This window comes from Mobula birostris, chromosome 12, assembly GCF_030028105.1.
Source record: "Mobula birostris isolate sMobBir1 chromosome 12, sMobBir1.hap1, whole genome shotgun sequence".
Classification (NCBI taxonomy): Eukaryota; Metazoa; Chordata; class Chondrichthyes; order Myliobatiformes; family Myliobatidae; genus Mobula; species Mobula birostris.
This window is the reverse complement of record NC_092381.1, coordinates 4,790,962-4,805,214: the sequence shown is the minus strand read 5'-3', so window position 1 is coordinate 4,805,214 and position 14,253 is coordinate 4,790,962. Positions and strand designations below refer to the sequence as shown.

Below are 14,253 nucleotides of genomic sequence, written 5' to 3'. Positions count from 1 at the left end.
TCTCGGCGTTCTTTACTGTCCTCTGTAGGGTCTTGCAGTCCGAGGCCTTGCAGCTTCCGGACCGCACGATGATGCAGACAGACAGGATAGTCTCCATGGTGCTCCTGTAGAAAGTCGTTCGAATGGGGGTGGGGACCCTTGCACACCTCAGTCTCCTCAGAAAGTGTGGACGCTGCTGTATCTTCTTAATAAAGCGGGAGGTGTTGTGGGTGCAGGTTAGATAGTCCATTATGAGTGAGGGGGAACACTCCCCACTTGTATCTGGATGGGTAGAGCTCCTGAAATAGTCCCTTGATCAAAGCTACATCCACTAGGCTGATCATTCACCCCTCCACCACTGGCACAAAGTGGCTACAGGGTTAGTCGTTTACAAAACACATCACAGTTACTCACCTGGGCTACTCTGACAGACCCTCCAAAATCCACCACGTCACATTGCCACAGATGGCTGTGGTATTCTGTATATTTAATGCGAAGGTTGATATGTTCTTGATTAGAAGGCAGGAGAATGGGTTGAGAGGGATAGTACATCAGCCACGGTGGACTGGCAGAGCAGACTCAAATACGCACCATCATTTGGGTGAGGAAGCTGCCCCTGGTGTCTCTATATAGAGTGGACGTGGAGAGGATGTTTCCTACAGTGGGTGAGTCTGGGACCAGAAAACACAGTCTCAGAATAGAAGGACATCCACTGAGAACAGACATGAGGAGGAACTTCTTTAGCCAGAGAATAGAGAATCTGCCATGGGTGGCTGTGGAGGCCAAGTCATTGAGTATATTTAAAGCAGAGGTTGATAGGTTCTTGAAAGAGAAGGCAGAAGAATGGGGTTGAAAGGGATAATAATTCAGCCATGATGGACTGATGGAGTAGACTCGATGGGCTGAATGGCCTAATTCTGCTCCTGTGTCCCATGCATCATCATTCTACAGGCCATGCACCTCAGGTACTTTGTCTATATTAGTATTTTGCATGACTGTATGTGAAACATTCTGGTTTCCTTGTCTGCGTGAGTCTAGAGAAGACACTCTCCAAACCCGTGAGATTGAGTCTACTCTCCCTCCCCAGACCCCGGTCTGTGTGCATGCTGTGTAATTCACCACCCTGTTACAAATCAGTGCCACAAATTAACAGACAGTGCACGGCATACGATTAAAGGAATTACATCTATGAATTTTAACTTGACTGAAGAGTTAGTAAAGAAAAACAAAACAAAAAGAAAAGGGCCTATTCTAATTAAACAGTCAAATATGCACAAGTTGGAGCTCATCTTGAACTCTCTGTCACTCACGCGCTGGACCCTCGGTCAGCGTGGAAGCACACACCATCTTCCGAATGTCGCTCGCAATCCATCTCGAACCACCGGATCATATCCTACGACCGGATCTCCCCAGCGTTTTCTCCCGACAAACAAAAGCCCTGGACCAACCTTATCGTGCCTCACCAAGAAAACCTCCCACTGATAGGATGGCTCACATTCCACATCATCCCTCATCTTCAACAATAACCCAAACAGGTTGAAAGCAGAACAGACTGCTCTTACAAAACTGCTAAATGAAATCCCTACAGAATAACAGTAAAGATGTGAGCCAGGGCAATACAGTTTCTGCTATTGTAACCATATGTGCTGTGCGCTTTTGGTAATGTCTTTTGCACCTTGGCTTTGCAGGAATGCTGTTTAATTTGGCTATATTCATGTGTATGGTTGAATGATAATTTAACTTGAACTTATGATCTTCTGGTCAAATGGTCTTATATGCAAACCCACCCACTCTCCCGGCCAGAAGGACATGGGCAGCAGGTGCAGGGGAATACACTACCCGCAGGTTCCCTTCCCAGTCACACAATACCCTGACAGGAAGACCTATCGGTGTTCCTTCACAGGCACTGGGTCTCCCTCCCCACCGGCACATTGCCCTGACAGACTGCAGTGGTTCTCAAGGTAGCTCATACCCACCTTCTCAGGGGTCAGCTCAGCATGAGGGATAAATGCTGGTGTCACATTACTCTAATAATTAACTTTAGATCAAATTTGACTTGAAGTTGTGTATCTGACTTTTACATACCCGAAGACCAGGAAATCCTGGCTGACCAACTCCTCCAACTATGCCCTGGAAATACAAGAGGAATTTCAGATTAGACATTTCATTTCTCAGCTCTCTGCATATTGTGTGGTTCTCAGTGAATTGTAACAAGCTCTTACCCTGTGACCATACCTATACATAAAATATAGTCACAGAGCACCACAGTGCAGAATCATAGACACGTAGAAAACCTACAGCACAATACAAGCCCTTTGACCCTAAAAGCTGTGCCGAACATGTCCTTACTTTAGAAATTATCTAGTGTTACCCATAGCCCTCTATTTTTGTGAGCTCCATGTACCTGTCCAGGAGTCTCTTAAAAGATCCCATCGTATCCACCTCCACCACCGTCGCCGGCAGCCCATTCCACGCACTCACCATCTGCGTAAAAAACTTACCCCTGACATCTCCTCTGTACCTACTTCCAAGCACCTTAAAACTGTGCCCTCTCGTGTTAGTCATTTCAGCTCTGGGAAAAAGCCTCTGACTATCCACACGATCAATGCCTCTCATCATCCCTCTAGCCCTTCAGCCCATCTAGTCCCTGCTGAGCTATTATTCTGCCTAGTCCCATTGACCCGCACCTGGACCATAACTCTCCCATCCATGTCTTTATCCAAATTTCTCTTTAATGTTGAAATAAAACGCCCATCCACCACTTCTGTTGGCAGTTCGTTCCGCACTCTCGACACCCTCTGAGTGAAGAAGTTCCCCTTCAATATTTCACCTTTCACCCTTAACCCATGACCTCTAGTTCTAGACTCACTCAACATCAGTGGACAAAGCCTGCTTGCATTGACCCTGTCATCATAATGACAGGACAGGAGCTGCTCATAGGACAGTCGGGCACAGGGCAGGCTCTTCGGCCCACAACTTTAGTAATATATAATTAATCCATGTAATAAGACATCCTATGTATTTATATTTATTGTGCTGTTTTCATTATTGTGTTTTTTATCTTAGTGTGTTTTTGTGCTGCATTGCATCTTCAGTAACAATTATTTCATTCTCCTTTGCACTTGTGTATTGCAGATGACATTAAACAATCTCGAATCTTGAATACGTCCTAAAGATGAGAATTTAGCTTTGTCACATGTACGTTAAAACATCAGAACATACAGGAAGAGCGTTGCTGTGTCAACAACCAACACAGTCGGAGGATGTGCTGCGGGCAGTCCACAAATGTCAGTATGCTTCCGGTATCAACATAGTATGCCCACAATTTTCTAACCCTAATCCGTACACCTTAGGAATGTGGGAGGAAACCAGAGCACCCAGAGGAAACACTGTGCGATCACGGGGAAACACCTTACAGACTGCAGCAGGAATTGAATCCTGGTCGCTGGCGGAGTGAACTGATATGCTAGCATGCCCCCACATGCTAATCCAATCCCTGCTTACTGCATATCAACCATATCCCTCCCTTCTCTGCGTATCCACGTGCTTATTGAAGAATCTGTTAAATGCTCCTATGCCGTCTGACTCGAGTACCATCCCTAGAAGTACGTTCCACAAACCCACCACTCTCTGTCTTGCTCATCAAAGACTTTGCCCTGCCCATCTCCTTTGTACTTTCCCCCCACTCTCCTTCATGCCATCTAACACTTGAAATTTCAGTCCTGGGAAAAAGATGCTGGCTGTCTACTCTCTCTATACCTCCCTTAATTTTATAAACTCCTATTAAAACTTCCAGAGCTCCACGGAAATGGAGTGGTTAGCATGACTCTATTGCAGCTCGAGGTGTTCCAGAGATTTCAGCTCTGTCTCTAAGGAGTTTGGTGCTCCAATTTCCACCCAGAGTCCAAAGGTGTACAGGTTAATTGGTTATTTTAAATTGATCTGTGATTAGGCTGGGTGGTGTGGCTTGTTGGGCCTGTTCTGTCCTGCATCTCTAAATAAAACAAAATACAATCAAATAAAATCATTTTATAAACTTCTATCAAATCTCCCCTCAGCCTCCACTTTTCTGGAAAAATCAAGCCCAGTTTTCTCTCCTCAGAGCAAGTTCTCCAAACCAGGCAGCATCCTGGTGAATCTCCTCTGCACTCTCTCCAAAGCCTCACATCCTTCCTGGAGTGAACGCAATACTCCCAGTGAGTCCGGACCAGAGTTTTATAGAGCTGCAACTTCATGGCTCTCGTATTTAATGCCTCGACTTATGATGGCAAACATACTATACGCTGCTTCACTGGCCTATCCACATAGGCCACACTTAGGGAGCCATGTTGTTATCAGTTGCTTGAGAAACGGCACAGAACAGGCCTTTAAGGCTCTTTGTGCAACACCCAATTTAACCCTCACCTAATCACAGGACAATTTACACTGACCAATTAACCTACTAACCGGTACGTCTTTGGACTGTGGGAGGAAACCGAGGCACCTGGAGAAAGCCCACACATTCCGTGGGGAGGGTGTACAGACTGCTTACAGACGATGATAGAATTAAATCCTAAACTCTAATGCCCTGTGCTGTAATAACTGCTACACGACTTTGAGTGGAACCCCCAGATCGCTTCATTCATCAATGCTGTTAAATTTTTATTTGTTTGGAATAAGCCTTTCCAGTCCACTGAGCCATGCCACCCAGGACCTATTAACTGGCACATCTTCGGAATTTGAGAGGAAGCTGGAACACCCACAACAAATCCTCGTGCATTTGGGAAGAGTGTACAAACTTTCTTACAGAGGACACTGGAAATGAACTCCAGAATCCGACCTGTTCTAACTATGTACTCGTCCTTTATGTTGGAACTCACAAAGGCCAGCACCTCACACGTGCCTGGAATAAATTCTATCTGCCACTTCTCCGCCAATCTATATTATGGAGCCAAACAGCATCAAAACTCTGAGTCTGTTCTGACCATTGACATCACTCTAACACTGATCCCATTTCATTCCCATCAACTCCCCCTCCCCGAACTCACCCCTCACCCACACACTGGAGATAATTTACATGGGCCAATTAACCCACTGACCCAAAGGAGATTCATTAAATCGCAAGGAGAACATGCAAACTCCACACAAACAGCACCCGAGGGCAGTATCGAACCTCAAAAACCAGGAGGCGCTGCAATTGGATTATAGTGAGCAGTTCTGGGCCCCTTATCCAAGAGAGAAAATACATGCTGGCATTGGAGAGGGTCCAGAGGACACTCATGAGAATAATTCAGAGAATGGAAGGGTTGAATTATGAGGAGTGTTTGATAGCTCTTAGCCTGTACCTGCTGGAGTTCAGAAGAATGAGGTGCAACCTCAATTGAAACCTTTCGTATATTGAAAGGCCTCGATAGGGTGGAGGTGGAGAGGAAGTTTCCTACGTGGAGAAGTCAATGACCAGAGGGTGCAGACTGAGGATAGAGTGATGTCCCTTTGAAACAAAGATGAAGGGAAATTTCTTTAGCCAGAGGGTGGTGAATCTGTGGAATTCATTGCCACAAACAGCTCTGGAGGCCAAGTCATTGAGTAGATCTAAAACAGGTTGATAGGTTCTTGATTAATTAGATGTCAAAGGTTATGGGGAGCAGGCAGGAGAATGGGATTGAGAGGAATAATGTATCACCCATCATAGAACAGTGGAGCAGAATCGATGGGCTAAATGGCCTAATTTGGTCTTACTATATGGCTTATGGTCTAATGGTTTTACAAGCTGTGCCAGTATACTGTCCCTTTGTCACATAGACACATGATCTTCACCAGCACACGTCTGAAAGTCGTCACTGTGGTTAACATAGAAACATAGAAAATAGGTGCAGGAGTAGGCCATTCGGCCCTTCGAGCCTGCACCGCCATTTATTATGATCATGGCTGATCATCCAACTCAGAACCCCGCCCCAGCCTTCCCTCCATACCCCCTGACCCCCGTAGCCACAAGGGCCATATCTAACTCCCTCTTAAATATAGCCAATGAACTGGCCTCAACTGTTTCCTGTGGCAGAGAATTCCACAGATTCACCACTCTCTGTGTGAAGAAGTTTTTCCTAATCTCGGTCCTAAAAGGCTTCCCCTCTATCCTCAAACTGTGGCCCCCTCGTTCTGGACTTCCCCAACATCGGGAACAATCTTCCTGCATCTAGCCTGTCCAATCCCTTTAGGATCTTATACGTTTCAATCAGATCCCCCCTCAATCTTCTAAATTCCGAGTACAAGCCCAGTTCATCCAGTCTTTCTTCATATGAAAGTCCTGCCATCCCAGGAATCAATCTGGTGAACCTTCTTTGTACTCGCTCTATGGCAAGGATGTCCTTCTTCAGATTAGGGGACCAAAACTGCACACAATACTCCAGGTGTGGTCTCACCAAGGCATTGTACAACTGCAGTAGTACCTCCCTGCTCCTGTACTCGAATCCTCTCGCTATAAATGCCAGCATACCATTCGCCTTTTTCACCGCCTGCTGTACCTGCATGCCCACTTTCAATGACTGGTGTATAATGACACCCAGGCCTCGTTGCACCTCCCCTTTTCCTAGTCGGCCACCATTCAGATAATAATCTGTTTTCCTATTTTTGCCACCAAAGTGGATAACTTCACATTTATCCACATTAAATTGCATCTGCCATGAATTTGCCCACTCACCCAACCTATCCAAGTCACCCTGCATCCTCTTAGCATCCTCCTCACAGCTAACACTGCCGCCCAGCTTCGTGTTATCCGCAAACTTGGAGATGCTGCATTTATTTCCCTCATCCAAGTCATTAATATATATTGTAAACAACTGGGGTCCCAGCATTGAGCCTTGCGGTACCCCACTAGTCACCGCCTGCCATTCTGAAAAGGTCCCGTTTATTCCCACTCTTTGCTTCCTGTCTGCTAACCAACTCTCCACCCACACCAATACCTTACCCCCAATAAGTTTGCACACTAATCTCCTGTGTGGGACCTTGCTTTAAGTTTGCACACTAATCTCCTGTGTGGGACCTTGTCAAAAGCCTTTTGAAAATCCAAATATACCACATCCACTGGTTCTCCCCTATCCACTCTACTAGTTACATCCTCAAAAAATTCAATGAGATTCGTCAGACATGATTTTCCTTTCACAAATCCATGCTGACTTTGTCCGATCATGGCTTGATAGCTAACTATTACAAATGCTTCCACAATCAAGAGAAAATCTGCAGATGCTGGAAGTCCAAGCAGCATACTCAAAATGTTGGAGGAACTTAGCAGCCCAGGTGGCACCTATGGAAAAAAGTACAGTCAACATTTCGGGCCGAGACCTTTCAGCAGGACTGGAGAAAACGAGCTGAGGAGTAGATATAAAAGGTGGGGGCGGGGGAGAAGAAACACAGGGTGATAGGTGAAACCGGGAGGGGGAGGATGAAGTAAGCAGCTGGGAAGTTCATTGGTGAAAGGGATACAAGGCTGGAGAAGGGAGAGTTTGATAGGAGAGGCCAGAAGCCCATGGAAGGAAGAAAAGGGGGAGGAGCATCAGAGGGAGGTGCTGGGCAGGTTAGGGGATAAGGTGAGAGAACAGTGAAAGGGAGAGCGCATTACTGGAAGTTTGAGAAATCGATGTTCATGCCATCAGATTGGAGGCTACCTAGACGGAATACAAGGTGTTGTTCCCCTACCCTGACGGTGGCCACGTCACAACAGTAGGGGAGGCCATGTTCTGACATTTCAAAATGGGAGTGGGAAGTGGAACTAAAATGGATAATCACTGGGAAATTGCACTGTTACTGGCAGACGGAGTGTAGATGCTTGGTGAGGTGGTCTCACAATCTACATTGGGTCTCACCAATATCCAGTGCTCCCAGTGTGGCCTCCTGTATATCAGTGAGGCCAGATTGGGAGACTGTTTCATCAAGCACCTACACTCCGTCCGCCAGAAGAAGCGAGATCTCCCGGTGTCCACGCACTTAAATTTCACTTCCCATTCCCATTCCATGTCAATCCATGGTCTTCTACTGATGTGATGAGGCTTCACTCATGTTGGAGGAATAACACCTTGTATTCTTTCTGGGTAGCCTCCAACCTGATGGCATAAACATCGATTTCCAAACTGCCGGTAATGGCAACTCCCCCACCCTACCCAGCCCTTCGCCATTCTCTCAATTATCTCCTTACCTACCCACTGCCTCCCTCTGGTGCTCCTCCCCCTTCTCCTGCTTCCATGGCCTTCTGTCCTCTCCTATCAGACTCTCCCTTCTCCAGCCCTATTTCCCTTTCACCAATGAACTTCCCAGCTGTTTACTTCATCCTCCCCCTCCCGGTTTCACCAATCACCTTGTGCTTCTCTCTCTCCTGCCCCCACCTTTTAAATCTACTCCTCAGCTCGTTTTCTCCAGTCCTGCTGAAGGTGTCTGCCCGAAACGTCGACTGTACTTTTTTCCACAGATGCTGCTGTCCGCTGAGTTCCTCCAGCACTTTGTGTGTGTTACAAACGCTCCCTGCTTCAGCAACAATGTGAGCTATATTTCATAAGGAGTTTGAGGAGATTTGGTTATGTCACCAAAGACACTCGCAAATTTCTACAAATGTACCGTGGAGACCATTCTAACTAGTTGCATCACCGTCTGGTATGGAGGGGCCACTGCACAGGATCGGAAAAAGCTGCAGAAAATGGCTAACACAGCCAGCTCGATCACAGGCACCAGCCTCCCCACCGTTGAGGCCACTTTCAAAGGCGATGCCTCCAGCAGATATCATTAAGGACCCTCACCACCCAGGACATGCCTTCTGCACATGACTACTATCAGGGAGGAGGTACGGTGCCTGAAGACACCCACTCAAGGTTTCAGAAACAATGGTCCATGAACCCATGAACACGACCCCACCATTTTGCTCTCTGTTTACAATACTCCTCTATTTTCAGTGATCATACTGTGATTGAATTCATACTGCAATTTGAGAGGGAGAAGCATAACTCACATATATCAGTACTGCAATGGAATAAAGGGAATTACAGAAGCATGAGAGAGGAGCTTCCCAGGTGGATTGGAGGAGGATACTGGCAGGGGTGATGGTGGAAATTTTTGGGAATAGTTCACAAAGCACAGGATAGATATGTCCCAAAGAGGAAAAAGTTCTCAAATTTTATAAATGTTCTGGATGAAGAAGTAGAAAGGTGGGTTAATAAGTTTGCTGATAACACAAAGGTAGGGGGTGTTGTGGATAGTGTGGAGGGCTGTCAGAGGTTACAGCGGGACATTGATAGGATGCAAAACTGGGCTGAGAATTGGCAGATGGAGTTCAACCCAGCTGAGAGTGAAGTGCTTCATTTTGGTAGGTCAAATATGAAGACAGAGTATAGTATTAAGGGTAAGACTCTTGGCAGTGTGGAGGGTCTGAGAGATCTTGGGGTCTGTATCCATTGGACAATCAAAGCTGTTGCACAGGTTGACAGTGTTGTTAAGAAGGTGTATGATGTGTTGGCCTTCATCAACCGTGGGATTGAGTTCAAGAGCCGTGAGGTAATGTTACAGCTGTACAGAACCCTGGTCAGACCCTACCTTGGAGTACTGCGCCCAGTTCTGGTCACCTCACTACAGGAAGGATGTGGATACTATAGAGAGTGCAGAGGAGATTTACAAGGATGTTGCCTGGATTGGGGAGCATGCCTTATGAGAATAGGTTGAGTGAACTCGACCTTTTCTCTTTGGAGCGGCAGAGGATGCGAGGTGACCTGATAGAGGTGTACAAGATAATGAGAAGCATTGATCGCGTGGATAGTCAGAGGCTTTTTCCCAGGGCTGAAATGGCTAACACGAGGGGTATAGTCTTAGGGTGCTTGGAAGTAGATACAGAAGAGATGTCAGGGGTAAGTTTTTCACACAGAGAGTGGTGGGTGTGTGGAAGGCACTGCTAACGAAGATGGGAGAGGTGGCTACAACAGGATCTTTTAAAAGACTCTTAGGTACATGGAGCTTAGAAAAATAGAGGGCTATGCTAGTAGGGAAATTCTAGGCAGTTTCTCGAGTAGATTATATGGTCAGCACAACACTGCAGGCCGAAGGGTCTGAAATGTGCAGTAGGTTTCTATGTTCCATGATGGGGGGAGGCAACTGGGCTGACAAAGGAAGTTAAGGACTGCATATAAGGTAGCAAAAGGGAGTGGGAAGTTGGATGATTGGGAAACTTCTAAAATCCAACAAAAGGCAACTCAGAAAGCTATAAGAAGGGAAAAGATGAAATATGAGAGCAGACTAGCCAATAATATAAAGCAGGAGACCAAAAGTTTTTTCAGTTACATAAAAGTAAAAGGTGAGAGTAGTTATTGGACCACTGGAAAATGATACTGGTGAGGTAGTAATGATAGGTGAACTTAATGGGTACTTTGCATCTGTCTTCACTGTGGAAGACACTAGCAGTGTGCCAGAGGTCCATGAGTGTCAGGGAGCAGGAGTGAGTGCCATTGCAATTACAAAGGAAAAAGTGCCAGGCAAACTCACAGGTCTTAATGTGGATAAGTCACCTGAGCCAGGTGGACTACATCCCAGAGAGCTGAGAGAGGTTGTTGAAGATATCATCGATGCATTTGTCTTGATCTTTCAAGAATCACTTGATTCTGGCATGGTGCCAGAGGACTGGAAGATTGCAAATGTCACTCCACTCTTTAAGAAGGGAAGAAGGCAGAATAAAGGAAATTATAGGCCAGTTAGCCTAACGTCAGTGGTTGGGAAAGTGTTGGAGTCTATTATTAAGGATGAGGTTTTGGGACACTTCAAGACTAATGATAAAATAAGTCAAAGTCAGCATGGTTTCTGTAAAGGGAAATCTTGCCAGACAAATCCAATCGAGTTCTTCCAGGAAGTAACGAGCAGGGTGGGCAAAGAAGAGGCAGTGGATGTCATTTACTTGGATTTTCAGAAGGCATTTGATAAGGCGCCACACATGAAGCTGCTTAACAAGATAAATTTCCCCTTAAGGAAACCATGCTGACTTTGGACTATTTTGCCAAGAGCCTCCAAGTGCCACAGAACCTCATTCTTAATAATGGACTTCAAAATGTTTCCTACAGCCGAAAGCAGGCTAACTGGCTGGCATATAATTTCCTTATTTCTGCCTCTCCCCTCCATTTGAAATTTTGCTGTCCTGGGGAAATATTTCAGAATCTAGTGACTCTAGAAAGATCATTACCAGCTGCCTCTGCAATCTCTTCAGCCACCTCCTTCAGAACCCTGTCTGTAGAACTGCGTGCAATTCTGGTCATCTATCAGTAAGATTGAAAGAGTACACAGAAAATTCACAAGGATGTTGCCAGGGTTTGGGGATCTGAGTTACCGGGAAAGGTTGAACATGTTCGGTCTTCATTCCCTGGAGTGTCGGAGAATGAGGGAAGATATGATAGAGGTATACAAAATTATGAGTGGTGTAGATAGACAAGCAGACTTTTTCCACTGAGGTTGGATGAGACTAGATCTAGAGGTCATGGGTTAGGAGTGAAAGGTGAAATATTGAAGGGGAATATGAGGGGAAACTTCTTCACTCAGAGGGTAGTGAAAGTGTGGAATAAGCTGCCAGTAAAGTGTTGGATGTGGGTTCCATTTAAAGTGTAAGAGAAGTTTGGATAGGTACATGGATTGGAGAGGTATGGAGGACTGTGTTGCAGGTGCAAGTCGATGGGCGAGGCAGATTAATAGCTTGGGGTAGACTACTTGGGCCGAAGGATGTTTTTCTATGCTGCAGTGCTCTATGCCCCAAAGATTCTCTGTGGGTGGGAGCAAAATGACTTGGTGCTGGAGGGAGATGAGGAGGAGTCGTGGTGGAGCAGACCAACCAACAGGAGGCAAGTATAGACTGAATGGGCCAAAGGGTGTAAATTGCTCAATGCCTGTTTCTGTAATATTGTCTCAATGTATAGCAGTAATCACAAGAACAAGAAGGTGGAGCTTACTGACCAGCACATCTGAAAATGTAAGTAAGATCACCACAGCGGATAGAGCTGCTGCCTCATTTTTCCAGAGGCCCCAGTTTGATCCTGACCTCCGGTTCTGTCTGTGTGGAGTATGCACCTTCTCCCCATGAACACATGGGTTTCCCCCGGGCTGCTCCATTTCCTCTCCCACATCCCAAAGATGAGTGTGTCAGTGGGTTAATTGGCTGCTGTGAATTTTCCCCAGTGTGTGCTTGCGAGGTGGAATCTGGGAGGAGTTACACCCACAAAATGTAGGCTCATAATTAGGCCATTCAGCCCATCGAGTCTGCTCTGTCATTCAATCGGCTGATTTATTATCCCTCTCAACCCAATTCTCCTGCCTTCTCCCTGTGTCATTTGACACCCTGACTAATTAAGAAACTATTCATCTTCGCTCTAAGTACACCCAATGACTTGGCATCCACAGGCATCTGTGGCAATGAATTCCACGGATTCACTATAATCTGGCTAATGAAATTCCTTCTCATCTCTATTCTAAATAGGCGTCCTTGTATTCTGAGGCTGTGCCCTCTGGTCGTCGACTCCCCCATAAAAGAAAACATCCTCTCCACATGCACTCTAGCCCTTTCAACATTCAATAGTCTTCAATGAGATTCCGTCTTATTCTTCTCAACTCCAAGTGAATATAGCTCCAGAGCCATCAAACGTTCCTCTGTGTGTGTGTGTGGGTGGCACAGATGGGGAGAACAGGTTACAGAAAGGGTTAATGGGGAAATTTCTTAGTTGGCAAAGGCTCGATGGGCCGAATGAAGATATGAAATGAAGCATAGCTCAGTGTCAGTATTGAGAAACTTCGAGAGTGAGAGTACATTTTCCTTCTTTAAGAGGTAATAACAACACTGCAAACTACTTACCCGACACAGAGCAAGTCCAGGCAAACCACATGAAAGACAATGCGAACGAAAGCACTTTTAACACCCAACTTCAACACTGATCATACCAGCCTTTTTTGGGATAGGATTTAATGGTTCAGAAAATTGGCGTGTATGAGATTTTTAAAATCCAGAATTCAGTGCGGAGAAGTTAATGGGGTAAGTTCTGGTAAACGGGATTAGTGCAGGTGGGTCCTGAATGGTCAGTACAAACATAGTGGGCTGGAGGGCCTGTCTGCAAGTTGAGTGACTCTCTGACACCGCTCTCTGTGAGGATAATGAACACAGAAATCGTTCTTCCTTCCCCTCACCCTCCCAGTGAGAAGCAGGCTTGGGATGGAGTGGTTAGCGTGATGCCATGACAGAGCCAGCGACCCAGGTTCAACCCTGCCACTGTCTGAAAGGAGTCTGCATGTTCTCCCCACGACTGCGTCAATTTCGACCGGGTACTCCGGTTTCCTCCCACAATCCAAAGACGTCTGGGTTATGAGGTCAATTGTCACATAGCTGTAACTGGGCAGCATGGGCTCACTGAACTGGAAGGCCCGGTACCAGGCTCATAATAAATACAAATGTTTAAAAGCACCTAACTCCAGGCTCTGTGACAGCTTTTTTCTGATTAAGAACCTATTGAATGGTTCACTGGTACAATAAAATGAGCCTTTGACCCCACAGTCTACCTCGTTGTGGTCTTGCACTTTCTCTGTAACGGTTACACTTTATTCTACGTTCTGTTATTGTTTTACCTTGTACTACCTCGATGCACTGAGCACCATAGCAGTTAGCGTAATGCAGTTACAGTACCAGCGATCATCGATCGAGGTTCAGTCCCCCCCCCCCCACCACTGTCTGTAAGGATTTTGCATGTTCTCCCTGTGACCGTGTGGGTTTCCTCAGGGTGCCCTGGTTTCCTCCCACAGTTCAAAGGGTTAGTAAGTCGTGGGAAGGCTATGTTGGTGCTGAAAGCCTGACGACTCTTGCGTCGGGTCTCGGCCTTCCAACATATTATTCTCCATAACTTCCACCACCACCACCTCCAATGGGATCCCACTACTAACCTGGCTCACCTGAGGACTGGGAGAAATTCAGAGTTCAGCAGAGGAGGACAAAGGGCTTAATTAGGAAGGGGAAAAAAGATTATGAGAGAAAACTAGCAGGAAACATAAAAACGGACCGTAAAAGCTTTTATAGATATGTAAAAAGGAAAAGACTGGTAAAGACAAATGTAGGTCCCCTGCAGACAGAAACAGGTGAATTGATTATGGGGAGCAAGGACATGGCAGACCAATTGAATAATTACTTTGGTTCTGTCTTCACTAAGGAGGACATAAATAATCTTCCAGAAATAGTAGGGGACAGAGGGTCCGGTGAGATGGAGGAACTGATGGAGGATTTGTGAAAGGAAAATCATGTCTGACGAATCT

The 14,253-nt window shown here is 46.1% G+C and overlaps 1 protein-coding gene across 1 annotated transcript in view; it reads right to left on the bottom strand.

Annotated features, from left to right (window-relative positions):
• The window catches only part of LOC140206426 (uncharacterized), a 620,054-nt gene that overhangs the window by 245,109 nt on the left and 360,692 nt on the right, over positions 1-14,253 (bottom strand). Inside the window, exon 15 of the mRNA XM_072274794.1 lies at positions 2,065-2,109. Coding sequence (XP_072130895.1) covers positions 2,065-2,109 — 45 coding nt within the window. The remainder of the gene's footprint in view (positions 1-2,064; positions 2,110-14,253) is intronic.